We start from the raw sequence: 15,844 nt of genomic DNA, 5'->3' as shown, positions 1-15,844 counted from the left end.
AAAAAATTATTAAGTAATGAGATTGGTCTGTTTTTTCTGAAGAGAAAGCGCAGGTTTAATTGATACACTTGTGTTCAGTGTGCATTCTAAATATCTGATTTTTTTTTTTTTCTCCCAGTACTTATTATGCTTGACTTTCCATTAGAAAATAAAAGGTGGCAGAAAGCTGTTCTTTCCTGATGTTCTTATACTTGGAAAAAGTTCTAGGGTGGACAGATATCTTAGCAAAAAAATGCCTTTGCTGAAGTGTTTTGTGTAGTTCTGGGAAGTGACCTAAGTTCTGTAAGCCTTGCCTCTGCGTGGGGGATTTGTCAGTGCAATGTAGCAGTTAATCCTGTTTTGTGCAAGTCAGATCCTGGATTGCAAAACTGTGAAGTCTTCAACCAGCTCTCCCTTACCTGCCTCAAATATATACAGTTTTTTTTACTCTTTAATATTTTTTAAATTATGTCTTTCTGTTGGAAAAAAAAGGAAGTGGAATCTGCAGCACACCTTTAAGATCTCAAAGAATTTCAAAATTCTAGTTTGAAAATTTAGTTTCAACATCTACGAATTTAGTTCAATCTCAGGTAGCAGAAAGGAACTTGTTCAAGACTGGTGCATACCTATGTGTGTTACTTCATGCTTGTGTTCAGCTTCACTGTGTCTGAATGTATCTTTGTGAGTGAGAACCTCTTTCCCAATTTGGTAGTGCTATCAAGGGTGGGAGCTTCAAAATCAATACCCAGTCTGTGCTATTTCTAGGGTTCTACAGCAGTGGGCGAATTGTGTCTTACTTCCCCAAAACAGTTGTATTGTCTGTCAAAAGCATTACTGGACAGTAAAAGTCTACCTGAGAGTTCTGACTAAGCAAAAAGATGATCTGAGAACTGTGCTGTAGTTAGCGGGTTCTTAGGGTCTAACAGCAGATGTAACATCCTCGGACATCAGTAGGATCATAGTGTGGAGGCTCTGCATATCTGCTGTGTGAAGGGCCTCTGACCTCTGTATTTTGAGAAATTTAGGGGTGATTGGTGGTATATTGCCACTACCGAAGTCTGGTGTCTAAATGAAGTATGAACAGCCAGTATTTGTTTGGTTTTATTTGGAGGGAAGGCAGAGGAGTAAATTCCTACCTCTTGCTGGGTAGTTTCTGCACTCCAAATTACCTTCTGTTTATTTGTATTTTGAAAGTGGGAGAATATCTTCTGTGAACATCTTTCCTAAGCTTATTCTAGCACTTTACTATTATAATTATCTATGAATAGAATGGTTTGTTATGTGAATGGGCAAATGTACTTAAAGCTGTAATTAAAGATGTTTGCTTAGTCTTGCCACATCTGATGGGCATGAAGCCAAGACACCTTTCTTCATGTTAAGTTACAATTCTCTGGTCTTTACAAATAGGTATATATTTGGCTGTGCTTTTTTTGACTTAGTTCAGTAGTTTTTGCTATTTCTGAGAGAGAGATGTGAAAGTAATTATTTGATTTTGATTGCATTCTATAATTAACTGTAATACTGTTGTGTTTGAACTTTGATATGGTCTGTTCTGCATTGAGTAAGTCTTTGTGGAGCCTGCCTCTGCCCTTCAATGAAAGACTTACAAGACAATCCTAAGTCCATCTGCAGACTTTCTAAGCTTTAATTTAAGCTAAAATTTTTCAAGAATGCCTAACTGGCTTAGTTATTAATTGAAAAACAATGTCACTGGAGAACTGAAGGACACAATGGCACTGTATTTTGAAGAAAACCTGTGTTTGCTCTGCCTTTACCCTGTGATGACTGAAAACTCTCTAGCTACCGTTAGTGTAGCACTGAGTAGGCCTGTTGCACCTTGCCTTCTACACAGCCGAGAAAAAACAACCAGGGATAGATGACCTTTGGTGAACTCAGGGTAGACTAACTTGTACGTGTGTCTGAAAATACCATTCAAGTTTCCCAGCGATTCTTAAAAATTATTTTACCCAAGGTTTACTTATAGCTTTACATTTTTGTTTAGGTATTTGACTAGTTTTCTTTTATCACTTACCTGAGAAATTGCTTTATTCCTAATATTAAAAGGGAAGAAGCAGAAAAATACTAATATGTGTATATGTTCGTGATTTTATTTAAATGCCTCGTGGTAGTGCTCTACGAATCAGACACTTCTTGAATTTAATTTTGCCTCTTTTGGTATTAAATTTTATTGGAGAATCTCTGATAAACCTATTCCTGTCCATTGTAGAGTTTTGCTATGGGTAGTAATATGCTGAGTGAAGAATTAACAGATTTCTTTTCATTGATATTATCCTTTCTGGAACTGTTTTACGTCCAGCTCAGGGAAATCCTTTTCTCCTCTCTAACTCACCCATGCCCCCAAAGGACTGACCAATCCCCCTAACAATACCCAAATGCATGACCAATCCCCCTAACAATACTGGTGGTTGGTGCCTTGGGGCATCTCGTGTTAATTCTGGAAGGGCTGCCACCAGTGACAAATCCCTGCAGTACCGTACAAAGGCAAAAACTTTTCATTCTACAACCATTGACTCTTTTTTTTTTTTTTTTTTTAAAATTTTTACCATGATTTCAAGATCCTGTACGCACAGAGATTTGAAGATGTATTTCAGATAAGCTTTTTTTGAATATAAGTTTTGAGAGGTTAGTGTTGTGTGTGAGACTTGGATATTTTAACATGTCGTTATTTAAAAAATAGGAGTCAAGGTTGTAGTGTGTGGTGTTCATATGTGACTTTCCTAGAGTATTTGTAAACAGTATATGTAAATGGTATTTGCATCTGTTAAAAAATGAGTTTGGAGAAAATACTGTTTATTTAATCAAGATATTTTGCTTAACTGCTTGTATCATCCTCTTGCATGTTTTCTCTGTGGATATGTTCATCATATGTGTGGGGTAAAATCATAAGTGTTCTTCTGTTTTACATTTTTTGTTCGCTTTATTTACCAAAAATTTAGTATTAGTAGATGCGTAATACAAGCTTTTTGTTGCATGTGTTCAAGCAAAAAGTTTGAAGATATATTGTCTTTAAAATAAATTACTAATTCTGTGTGAAGATGGCAACAAATGATCTGAAAACTGTTGTAGGGTTTTAGAGCTTTATTTCTGATTTTATTTTCAATAGGAAAATTATTCTGAAATGAATGTAATGCTTTATTCTCAGCCCTAATCCAAGATTGCTCTTGAGATAATGATCATGAAAAAATTGATACCCTTTAGCTTTAAAAAGTACCTTAACATGTTTGGTAGAAACTACAGTGTCAAGCAGATGTATTTGATTGATTGTAATCTACTTCTCAGAAATAATTGTACTGAAAGGGATGTCATTGAAAGAAATCAGTAATATGGTGATCGCTGCTGTTGTTATGTTATACATTCATATATATCCGATGTTTAACTTCCATAGACAATACATTTTATGCTTTGCTATGAAAAATACAATATCAGTTTTTCCATATTTTAGATTAAATAAGATTATGAATCAGGTGGCCATTCAACGGAAGAAGCAGTTTGTTGAACGAGTGCACAGTTACTGGTTGCTTAAAAGACTGTCTAGGAATGGTGTTCCTCTGTTGAGAAGGCTGCAGTCCAGTTTACAGTCACAAAGAAACACACAACAGGTATGTGACACACTTTTTCCTTATAAGAATAAGGCAGAAAATCTCTATTTTATAGATTAAAAAATTAACCAGGAAGCATAGCACGGAGTAAAAACTTTCTCTTATTCAGGACTGAGTAAATTCTTTACCTTATTCTTAAGTATTATGACCTATATTGGAAATTGGGCATTATCTAATCCTTTTAGATTTGTGAGATATGAAAAAAAAAAAGTAATATTTGTGCAGGTTTTTCTTTTGTTTTGCTCAAATGTTTCACAAGACTACTGTCACCAAAACTATCTTAATACCATTGTTCATTGACTAGCATTGTGGTTTTTTGGAATTCATTCCTCAATGTGCTATGAGTTAGTAAGATAAAAAATAAATTTTCTTTTAAATTCATCAAAAGGTGCAAAGCAAATGTCATCTTTGACACAACTGAGAAAAATGGGGATTTTTACAGAGTAAAGGTTAGACATGCTAGTTCACAGGTGTTGAATTCAGATCCTTACTGCCCACCTTGTGCATTGATAACAGAACAAAGAGCAAGTTGTTGATGAAGTACAAGACCTGTTCCAACTTTTAGTTTCACTTTTGACATCGTTAAGTGGGATTGTAGACAAGCATAAATTTAGGCTGATACTTTGTTCAAGTAAAGCTCATCCTAGCTAAAATACTTCTAGATTGGTTAAGGTTGTACACATTCACCAGTCAGAATTGCTGAAAAACAGTCACTCCAGATGTGTGTCACATTCAGAAAGTGGTACTCTTCTACTTCTTATTTTTGTAATATGAACACTGTTTCCCATTTTTGTAATATGAACAGCTCTTCAGTGACATTAGAGGTTTTGGCAGGTCTTTTATTATTTTGATTTCAAGTCACTGAGTGGCTTCGAAATAATTGAAACTTCTTTTCTGAATTCTCTGTATGGATCCATGTGTGTAGACCTTGAAATGCTGTGAAGCATCATGATGTGGAAATTCATGCTGCATCCCAGTTACCTTTTTTCATTGAACTGAAATTGTGGTTGGTTGTGTTCTTTCCATTCTCCAGGTGTTTGACTTCCAGTGGAATTGTTCTTGTAAAATAGCCTCTAGAACTTAAGAATGCATTTTGTAATCATTTACTTATATTAAATTGAGAAATTTTTTTCCCCTTTAAAGCTTAACGATTATTTTTGTTTGAATTGTGTTGCTGTTTGCTGATTAAGTCATTAATTGATGTAGTCATAAAAATACCATGGTCAACACTGCTTCTGAATTATTTGATCTGTCATTTTTCTGTGTGTTTCTTTTCTTAGCTTTTCGTGGAAAAACTAATCAATAATTCCCAGCACAACTGATCTTCGAAGGGCCATCTGGTCCAACCCCACTGCTCAAGCAGGGCCACTTAGAGCAGGTTGCCCAGGACCATGTCTAGAGAGCTTTTGAATATCTTGAAGAATAGAGACTGCACAGCCTGCCTGTGTAACCTGTGCCAGTGCTCAGTCCACCCTCATATTTTTTTGAAAAAAAAAAAAAAGGGTTTTCTCATGTTCAGAGGGACCCTCCTGTGTTTCAGTTTGTGCCCATTGCCTCTGGTCCTGTCACTGGGTCACTGGGCACCACTGACAGGAGCCTGGCTCTGACTTCTTTGCACCCTTCCTTCAGGTATTTATACACATTGATGAGATTCCATTCCCCCCCGCCCCTCCCCGTTCCCCGAGCCTTTTCTTCTCCAGGCTAAAACAGTCCCAACTACCTCAGCCTTTCCTCATAGCTGAGATACTCAAGTTCCTTTTAGGTGGAATTTAGGTGAATTCCTTTTAGGTGGAATTAACTTCGAATATAAATTGGCCACTTGTTTATCTTTCTTTCATTGCTTCTATATTACTCCATTTTAGTACTATTTTTTGGGTTGTAACTTCTCTAAAATATTTTGTAGTCTACTTTTAGTCTTTGATTAATCTTTTAATTCTGTATGAGAAGTTTGTATTCTGAAGAGTGGTGCTTGGCAGTTACCTAATAATAGCTGAAATTAATTTATTCAGATAGTAGACTTTTTTTTTTTTTTTTTAAAATAAGCATGAGTCCCTAAAAATAATAAAATCAAGCACAGAAGTCCAGGGCTCATGTGGCAGTATAGACCAAGACTATAGTTAGTTTCTGAAAAAATTATGCTCGCTAGTTGGTAGTTGGGAAGTACTTTTCCTATTGAGATGGTGTGGGTAGACTGCAACATTTCTAAATATTTACATAGTAACTACCAAACTAAAATGATTCTTGTAATTGATGTTTGATTGTAATAAAATGAGCCTTAGATAGGAGCTGTTTAAAATCCCTTTGCCTGTTTGCACAGGACTCTTTTTCTTTTTTTTTGCTTTTTGCTTTTTCCTTTTCCTACTATGCTCTATTCTTAAGTAAGAAAATAGTGAAAATATTTTCTAAGCTAATTGGAAACTATTTATATTGGTTTATTAACAATTGGGGCACTTCTGAGACCATTCTTAAAAACTTATAATTGAAATTAACTTTGCTTGAAACTTGCTTTTTCTTTTCAAAAGACAAAGCTGAGTATTAAATGATTCTGTTGATGAAATATATGTAGGTAGTGCTTTTCAGTGAGTAGCAAGTGTCCTTTGTATGACATTGTGTCTTCTCCATAGCATCTTCAATATGTATTTATAATACCTATTAAAGTAGTCATAACTGCAAAGCATTTGATGCATTAGCTGTCTTCGTTACTCCAAGTATGAGCCAAACCATAATGAAGACTTTAATACAGCTGTGGCATGGCTGTGAGAACGCCTCAAAATTTTTGGGATATAAATGATTATTTTGTTCATTTCAGTCTAGATGGGAAAATTCTTTTTACCTTATTTTATGTGAGAGGTCAGAACATCAAGAAACCTAAATAGGTTTTCAGTCCATCAAAGGAACATAGACACTGATGTAATACAGGTTCAGAGGAGATATTTTTGAAGAACCAAAACTCTGAAAATGGTTTCAAGATGCCTAGTGGAAGGTGATTTTGATCCATCTGTAATGTTTGTTTACTAGAACAAATTTGGCAGGGGAGGAGTGTTCATGATTTAGAATTACTTCCTAATGAATGTGTTTCAGAGCTTGGTTATGATATGCTTTTGAAGGTGATAACGACTAACAGTTCTAAACCAGGCAAGAAGATCTTGGCTTACATACTACCTCACCATCTGCAGGAACAAGGAACCCTCTGAAAGAATGGTTTATATTGTCACTTCTCTCTCCACCTAGAAATTCAGGAACAGTATTGGAAATAGTCTAATAAATTTACATCCCCGTTATTCTAGTTTTTTTCTGTACTTAAAGAATGCCTGAATAAAAACAAGGCATGAAAATTAAGTTTAGTACCTTGTTGCTGCTGTAGTAAGGTTAGTTTAAAACCACTGTTTGAAGAAACAAAGTAGAAGGTGCTGGTGACTAAGGTCTATCTTCACTGAAGATTTTGGTAAGAATGCAAGTTGCAGCCACTAATGATTTTGACTGATTGGCATACAAGTGCCAGCAGAGGATCTTAATAAAATTAACTGTGTTGATCAAGATCCAATTTCATCACTGTAATTCTATTTTTGTTTGGCTTATATCAAGTTACAGTCCCTCTAGGGAGTGAGGCTGTTCCCATGTATTCACATCCAGCATAAGGAGTGATCTGTTACTCATGGTGAGAGTTAGAGCTGAAGACCAGTTCTCAGTTGATGCATGTTCTGTGTTTGGACTTGGAAGTGTTTCCCTTTTCCCTCAGTGTTAATAAATCTGTCAGTTTTAGCTTTTCTAGATGATATTTTGTGTTCAGCAAGAACTAACTCCATCAGAAAATACCACAGAGTTTCCTTTTAAATTTTTCTTGTGTCATCAGCCAGAAGAAACTTTATGGCTTCGCTATAGAAAGAAAGATTTGGAAGAAGAACTCTTTACCAGGAAATTAATAGAAACGTTCCTTGTCAGAAAGCTTTTGAAAACTAAACATTTTGAAAGGAACTCTTTTTATCCAAGTGTTTACTAGTTAGATATTGGAAACCAGTGCATCACGCTCTTTTCAGCTTGCCTGGATCTTTTAATCTAATTAAGGTATAAGTTGTATGTCAGGTAATAAACCCCCTTTACCCTAACCTGTTTATCTTAGCTATTATAACTCTGTCTGCCAACATAACTTCACATAGAAATGTCAAAAAATTGAAGTCTTGCTATTAATCCCCAGGCCAGAGTGACGTTTAAGGAGGGAGTGTATGTGTGCACAGAAAAAAGCAAACAAGGTGCTCTTGATACTTCGAGTCACATCTGCAGATTTACACCTACCTGCCTATTTTATGGAATGCAATTGGTCAAACAACTGATTCAACTAAAAGAATAATGTTGGGTTTTTATTTTTTTTTCAAATGCAACTGCACCTTCAAATTTAGCCAAATAATTAAGTCTGTAATGAACTACCCTGAGACCTGTTGTAACAAAAGTTAACATTTTTTTTTCTTGCTGTATTTAAGTTTCCTGACCCACCCTAAAACTAGTATGGTTTTGTTGACTTAGCTTTCAGCAGGATCAGTTCCCCAGTTTCATGAAATATGCAATTATCATAGGGCAAAAGAGCGAACTCTGAATGGCTGCAAGCAAAGGGAGGACAAGCCTTCCACTTTTAGCAATAGCCACAACTTAATTTTGGTCCTGAAAACCAGAAAAACTGTGAAAAACTGTATAGCTATGTCAGTTAACAGGTTGCTTTCATGGGATTAACAGGTTGATTTCATGGGATAACAGGTTGCTTAACATGGGATCTGTACTCAGAGATGAAGGGGTGTAGGAGAACAGCAATTAGTGGCAGTGTAGACTTTATAATTCAGTGGATCTCTGAGAATTTTAATAATTTGAAAATATGCATATTAATATTTGTTCTGTCAACACTTATTTTGAACTATTCTGACCCTCAACAGTTAAATTATTATGTGTCTAAGTCAAGACTTAACTCCTTAAAAGAAATTATAACCGTTAGTAGCAATAGTCATTAGGAAAAGGAACTAGAAGTTTCTAGCTACAATTTTTCAGTCTTTTTTTTTTTGTGTGTGTGTTTTGGAAAGAGGAACAAACTGTTGTTTCCAGATTGCTATATTGTAATACAGAGATAGTTGATAGTTAAGGATTTTCAACTTCAGTGGAGTCAGAGATTTGAATAAAACTAACTTCATAGCTTCCACAGGTACTTGCCTTTACTTTTACAAAGTGTATAAAGCAATAAAATATGATGCAGATCATAGAATCATAGCAGTCACAAATCTATTAGCTTTTTTTTTTTAAACTGCCAGTTTTTGCAATTCTATTTTTAGGACCTTCTGTCTGAAAGATTGCCCAAGATTCCTTTAGAGGACCTATGATATTTCTAAATTATCCTTCTGTTAAGGATGTTTTTGCTTTGAGTGTAACAATTTGTGATATTGACTATTGTTCATCTGCTTAGCCAGTTTTCTTTATTCCTCTCTCTTCTGTCTTTTGTAACTTATGGTATTTATTGTTTGTTTGGTTTTAGTTTTAAAAAAACCCTGACGATTACATATCAAGTGTGTATTGCATTATACTCATTACGGGCAAGCGTACAAAGCTTTGGATCTCTTTCTGAGATTCTTTTCTAAAATTTAAAATGTAATCATTAATGTTAATCATTTTAAATGTAATAATTTTTCAAAACAAGTTTCTTTTGTGTACTTGGTAATAATATATTTTTATGGTCTTGTTTCTGGTGAATTACCAATACCATTTCAATACTATAGGTAGTATTCCAATATCCTTGTTTTTCTTATGAAAAATAGTAAAAACAAACAAGAAAGGCTCTGTTTTCTGTATGTACAAATCAAACTAAACACTGCAAGTGTTTATACACTACTTCTGCCTAAAACCATGTGAATTAAATCCTTTCATCCATTCACTGAAAGGCTGTATTACTGCATTACCCATTTGCAGTACCATTTGAAGTTACTATATTATTTAATAAATTGCTTTTTGTTTCCTGTCCTCAGAAGTCATAATGATTGTGTTCTGTTACAAGTGTCCTAATTCTCATGGATGCAGGGAAGGTGGACTGTGTTGAGCACAACAAGAATTTGTTTCTACCAGACTTGAATTTCTGGAGAAGCTGATGATGTTCACCTGGTTTGGATTTTGATGTGAAAATATTGAATGTTATTTTGCAGCTTGTTATACTGCTACGATGCTGTTTTCTGTATTGCTTTTTCTGATGTAAACAGCCTTTACGATAGGATTCCTTTCCAGTGTACAGATTTTTTTTTTCAGCTGGACAGTTGAGAAACTTGAGAAGATGCCCTGACCAGAGGTTTTCTTTTCTTGCAGTATGAAGCCTATGACCAAGTGCTGTAACTATAAGACAGTAGTTTCTCCTTTCCTGTGTATATGTTCTGTAATTGCATAAAACTAGCTTATAAAAAGAGGTTAGTGTTCTTCATTTCATTAAAACCTTTTGGTTCTTTTCTTAGAGAGAAGATGATGAAGAAATGCAAGCCTTAAAAGAAAAGTTGAAGTACTGGCAAAGGCTACGCCACGATCTTGAAAGAGCACGTTTGTTGATTGAACTAATACGTAAGCGTGAAAAATTAAAAAGAGAACAGGTAAATGGAGTACGTTTTAATTTGGTGAAACTTTTCTGAAGGAAAGGTAGTTTAAGTATTCTCACACACAGTTTTTGCAATAGGAAGACTAAGTGTCTTAATCTGCATCTGGGATCAAGAAACGTACGTGCATGTGCGCACTCATGCAAACTGTTCAAAATATATAAAATTATCACATAATCATAAAATGGTTTGGGTTGGAAGGGACCTTTAAAGGTCATCTAGTCCAACCCCTCTGCAGTGAGCAGGGACATGTTCAACTAGAAGAGGTTGCTCAGAGCCCAGTCCAACCTGACCTTGAATGTTTCCAAGGATGGGGCATCTACCACCTCTCTGGGCAGCCTGTTCCAGTGTTTCACCACCCTCACTGTAAAAAATTTCTTCCTTATATCTAGTCTAAATCTATGCTCTTTTAGTTTAAAACCACTACCCCTTGTCCTGTTGCAACAGGTCTTGCTAAAAAGTTTGTCCCTATCTTTCTTATACGCCCCCTTTAAGTACTGAAAGGCTGCAGGAAGGTCCCCCCAGAGCCTTCTCTTCTCCATGCTGAACAACCCCAACTCTCTCAGCCTTTCTTCATAGGAGTGGTGTTCCATCCCTCTGATCATTTTTGTGGCCTTCCTCTGGCTGCTCCAACAGTTCTATGTCTTTCCTGTACTGAGGACTCCAGAGCTGGATCCAGTACTCCAGGTGGGGTCTCACCAGAGTGGAGTAGAGGAGCAGAATCACCTCCCTCGACCTGCTGGCCATGCTTCTTTTGATGCAGCCCAGGATATGGTTGGCCTTCTTGGCTGCAAGCGCACATTGCTGGCTCATGTCGAGCTTTTAATCCACCAGTACCCCCAAGCCTGTCCTTGGTGCTGTCTCTAGGCACATCAAGGATAGGGGGATCATTAGGGGCACTCAGCATGGCTTCACCAACGGGAAGTCATGCTCAACCAACTTGATAGCCTTTTATGAGGATGTAACCCGGTGGATAGATGGTGGTAAAGCTGTGGATGTGGTCTATCTCGATTTCAGTAAAGCGTTTGACACGGTCTCCCACAGCATCCTCGCAGCTAAACTGAGGAAGTGTGGTCTGGATGATCGGGTAGTGAGGTGGATTGTGAACTGGCTGAAGGAAAGAAGCCAGAGAGTGGTGGTCAATGGGACAGAGTCCAGTTGGAGGCCTGTGTCTAGCGGAGTCCCTCAAGGGTCGGTACTGAGACCAGTTCTATTCAATATATTCATTAATGACTTGGATGAGGGAATAGAGTGCACTGTCAGCAAGTTGGCTGATGACACCAAACTGGGAGGAGTGGCGGACGCACCGGAAGGCTGCGCAGCCATTCAGAGGGACCTAGACAGGCTGGAGAGTTGGGCGGGGAGAAACTTAATGAAATATAACAAGGGCAAGTGTAGAGTCCTGCATCTGGGCAAGAACAACCCCAGGTATGAGTACAAGTTGGGGACAGACCTGTTGGAGAGCAGCATAGGGGAAAGGGACCTGGGGATCCTAGTGGACAGCAGGATGACCATGAGCCAGCAGTGTGCCCTTGTGGCCAAGAAGGCCAATGGCATCCTGGGCTGTATTAGAAGGGGTGTGGTTAGCAGGTCAAGAGAGGTTCTCCTCCCCCTCTACTCTGCCTTGGTGAGGCCACATCTGGAGTATTGTGTCCAGTTCTGGGCACCTCAGTTCAAGAAGGACAGGGAACTGCTAGAGAGAGTCCAGCGCAGAGCCACGAAGATGATTAAGGGGGTGGAACATCTCCCTTATGAGGAGAGGCTGAGGGAGCTGGGTCTCTTTAGCTTGCAGAAGAGGAGACTGAGGGGTGACCTCATCAATGTTTATAAATATGTAAAGGGCAAGTGTCATGAGGATGGAGCCAGGCTCTTCTCAGTGACATCCCTTGACAGGACAAGGGGCAATGGGTGCAAGCTGGAACACAGGAGGTTCCGCATAAATATGAGGAAAAACTTCTTTACGGTGAGGGTGACCGAACACTGGAACAGGCTGCCCAGAGAGGTTGTGGACTCTCCTTCTCTGGAGATATTCAAAACCCGCCTGGATGCGTTCCTGTGAGATATAATCTAGGTAATCCTGCTCTGGCAGGGGGATTGGACTAGATGATCTTTCGAGGTCCCTTCCAATCCCTAACATTCTGTGATTCGGTGAAGCCCTTCTCTGCAGGGCTGCTCTCAATCCCTTCATTCCCCAGCCTGTATTGATACTGGGGGTTGCCGCAACCCAGGTGCAAGACCTTACACTTGGCCTTGTTGAACCTCATGAGGTTCACATGGGCCCACTTCTTGAACTTGTCCAGGTCCCTCTGGATGGCATCCTGTCCCTCGGGTGTGACAACTGCACCAGTCAGCTTGATGTCATCTCCAAACTTGCTGAGGGTGCACTTAATCCCACTATCTGTGTCATTGATGAAGATATTAAAGAGTACTGGTCCCAATATGGACCCCTGAGGGACACCACTTGTCACTGATCTCCATCTGGACACTGAGCTGTTGACCACTACCCTCTGGATGTGACCATCCAACCGATTCCTCATCCACCGAACATTCCACTCATCAAATCCATATCTTTCCAATTTAGAAGGGTGTTGTGGGGGACCATGTCAAAGGCTTTACAGCAGTCCAGATAGCTGACATCCATAGCTCTTCCCTTGTCCACTGATGTATTCACTCCATCATAGAACGACACTAGGTTGGTCAGGCAAGAGTTGCCCTTGGTGAAGCCATGCTGACTGTCTCGAACCATCTCCCTGTCCTCCTTGTGCCTTAGTATAGCTTCTAGGAGGATCTGTTCCATGGTCTTTCCAGGCACAGAGATGAGGCTGACAGGTTGGTAGTTCCCAGGGTCCTCCTTTCTCCCCATTTTAAAAATGGGTGCAATGTTTCCCTTTTTCCAGTTGCCAAGGTCTTTACCTGACTGCCATGACTTTTAAAATATCATGGAGAGTGTCTTGGGAACTACATCAGCCAATCCCCTCAGGACTCTGGGATGCATCTCATCAGGTCCCATAGGTTTATGTGTGTTCAGGTTCATCAAGTGGTCTTGAACCTGATCTTCTCTTACAGTGGGAGGGACTTTGTTCCTCCAGTCCATGCCTTGTGGTCCATCCACTCGAGAGGTGTGGGAAGAGAGGTTGCCAGTGAAGACTGAGGCGAAGAAGCTATAGAGTACCTCAGCCTTCTCCTTGTCCATTGTTACCAGTTTACCAGTCTTGTTCATCAGGGGGGTACACTTTCTTTGACCTTCCTTTTGTGGCTAACATATGTGTAGAAGCCCTTCTTATTATTGTTTGCGTCCCTTGCCAAGTTCAGCTCCAGCTGTGCCTTGGCCTTCCTGACCCCATCCTTACACAACCGGGCAGGGTCCCTATACTCTTCCCAGGATTCCTGTCCCTGCTTTCCACTGCCTGTGCATTTCCTTTTTCCCCTTTAGTTTGACCCGCAGGTCTTGACTCAGCCATGCTGGTCTTTTGCCTTCCTTGTCTCATTTCTTACACCTGGGGATCAAGACCTCTTGCGCTCTATGGAAAGCGTCCTTAATGATCTGCCAGCTCTGTTCTGCTGTCTTGTCCCTGAGGGCAATTTCCCAGAGGGGTCCTATTGACTAATTCCTTGAGCAGCTGGAATTTTGCTTTCCTAAAATTTAGGGTCCTGACTTTACTCTTTGTCTGACCCATCTCCCTCAAGACTGCAAACTGCACCGGTGCATGGTCACTGCAGCCCAGGCTGCCTCCAGTCTTGACGTCACCGATGAGCTCGCTTCCATTGGTGACCATCAGGTCCAGTATTGCACCCTCTCTGGTAGGGCTGTCTCTTACCTGGTTTAAAATTTTATCCTCAATATGCTCCGGGAACCTCTAGTATTGCCTACAGCTCACCGTGGTACTTTTCCAGCAGATGCCAGAGTGGTTGGAGTCCCCCAGGAGGACGAGAGCCTGCGAGCACAGTGTGTCCTGTACATGGAGTAAGAAGGCCTCATCAATAGGTTCTCCTCGATCAGGTGGCCTGTAGTAGACACCAACCAGAAGGTTCCCTTTGTTGCCTCGATCTCTAATTCTTACTCATAGGCTTTCAACCTGCTCGTGGCTATTCTTCAGAGACAGCTCTTCACACTCTTATCAATTTCTTGATGTAGAAGGCAACTCCTCCGCAACACCTTTCTCACCTGGCCCTTCTGAACAGCCTGTAGCCATCGACAGCCACACTCCAGTCACGGGATTTGTCCCACCAAGTTCTAGTAATGGCAACTAGGTCATAGCTTTCTAGCAGCACGGTGGCTTCCAGCTCCTACTGTTTGTTGCCAATGCTGCATGCATCGGTGTAGAGAAATTATTTAACAAGCCATTCTGTTAGACTTGCAAAGACACTTGGTTCCTGAAGAATTGTAGAAAATTTGATCTCTTCAGGTTTTCCCAATACATGTGTGTATCCTGAGTAGCACTTACTATTCTTCTGTCACCAAAAAAAAAAGGAAAAAAAAAAAAAGCTGCATCTAAGTCCTACGACATTCTAGAGTTAACATTGCTGGGAGGAGAGTTTTGAGGAAGTGATAATGCAGAAAGATAACATTTTATATGAAAACTGTGAAAGCAAAATGTACTTATGAGTCCTTAATTGTCCTTGTTTATAAAAAACACCATTCCATTTTTACTTTTAGCAAGCTGTGAACATTCATTGCAAGATGATACAGTTTGTAATTCTTGAGTGCTTTCTGGAATTCCATGCATAATTCCTGTACATTCGCATATCGCTTGCTATACACGTGTATTATGGATTGTTATTATACACATGTATTTATGTGTTTGTGTATACTTTGTTTACATATTTATATTATGTATACACACACACCATTGATGTGTCATTAAGAATTTATTTTGCCATAACAAGGCTGTTTCAATGTTGAGAACTCTTTAGATGGCCTGAAGAATGATGAAGTATTTGAAGATGTTGTTGATTCTGTTTTTTTAAGTTATTGTCTTGGAATTTATGTAGAACATTGTCTTTAAAATTACTCTTTGTTTTGGTCTAATGTAGCCTGTCAATGTTCATCGCGTTCTCTTTTCACACTTTGAAAATGGCACTACACTGAAATTTAATTTTAAATTAAACGTGTTACCTTTACATTTTTGTTCTTATTTTCATTGTTGGCAAAATATGAAGCTGTTCTTATGTAACATCTTTTCAAAGAAAAGAAATACAGTTAAAAATGGAACAAAATTCATTTATAGATAAAATACAGATTTGAGTTCTGAGAAGCCAGAGTGGAGTCTACAGCGAAGGGATGAGAATGATTTTTCTTATAAAGTCGTCAGCTGAAAGTGTATGTCAGACAAATGCCAACAGATTATATTGAAAGTAGCATTGAACTCATTTACTTAAATGTATTTATATTGTGTTTCATATCTAAAGTACTTTACTATTACTGCAAAATAACTTTAAAACAGTATCTTAATGAAAAATGCTCAATTGGATAATTATTACTTATTTAGGTCAAGATTGAGCAGGTTGCTATGGAACTTCAGCTTACTCCATTCACTGTACTTCTGCGATCGGTTCTGGATCAGCTGCAGGAAAAGGATTCTGCTCGTATATTTGCTCAGCCAGTGAACCTTAAAGAGGTATGTTTTAAGCTGTTTT

The 15,844-nt window shown here is 38.7% G+C and overlaps 1 protein-coding gene across 8 annotated transcripts in view; it reads left to right on the top strand.

Annotated features, from left to right (window-relative positions):
- Positions 1–15,844, top strand: part of BRD1 (bromodomain containing 1) — a 72,462-nt gene that overhangs the window by 17,273 nt on the left and 39,345 nt on the right. For 7 of the 8 annotated variants that reach the window (XM_068401390.1, XM_068401393.1, XM_068401391.1 and 4 more), the window contains exons 3-5: positions 3,443–3,599; positions 10,073–10,204; positions 15,697–15,825. In XM_068401390.1, the coding sequence (XP_068257491.1) occupies positions 3,443–3,599; positions 10,073–10,204; positions 15,697–15,825 (418 nt within the window). The remainder of the gene's footprint in view (positions 1–3,442; positions 3,600–10,072; positions 10,205–15,696; positions 15,826–15,844) is intronic. The other variant, XM_068401395.1, reaches the window with a different exon arrangement.

Source organism: Nyctibius grandis, chromosome 5 (assembly GCF_013368605.1).
Source record: "Nyctibius grandis isolate bNycGra1 chromosome 5, bNycGra1.pri, whole genome shotgun sequence".
NCBI classification, from domain to species: Eukaryota; Metazoa; Chordata; class Aves; order Nyctibiiformes; family Nyctibiidae; genus Nyctibius; species Nyctibius grandis.
This window is presented reverse-complemented; position numbering and strand designations above follow the sequence as displayed.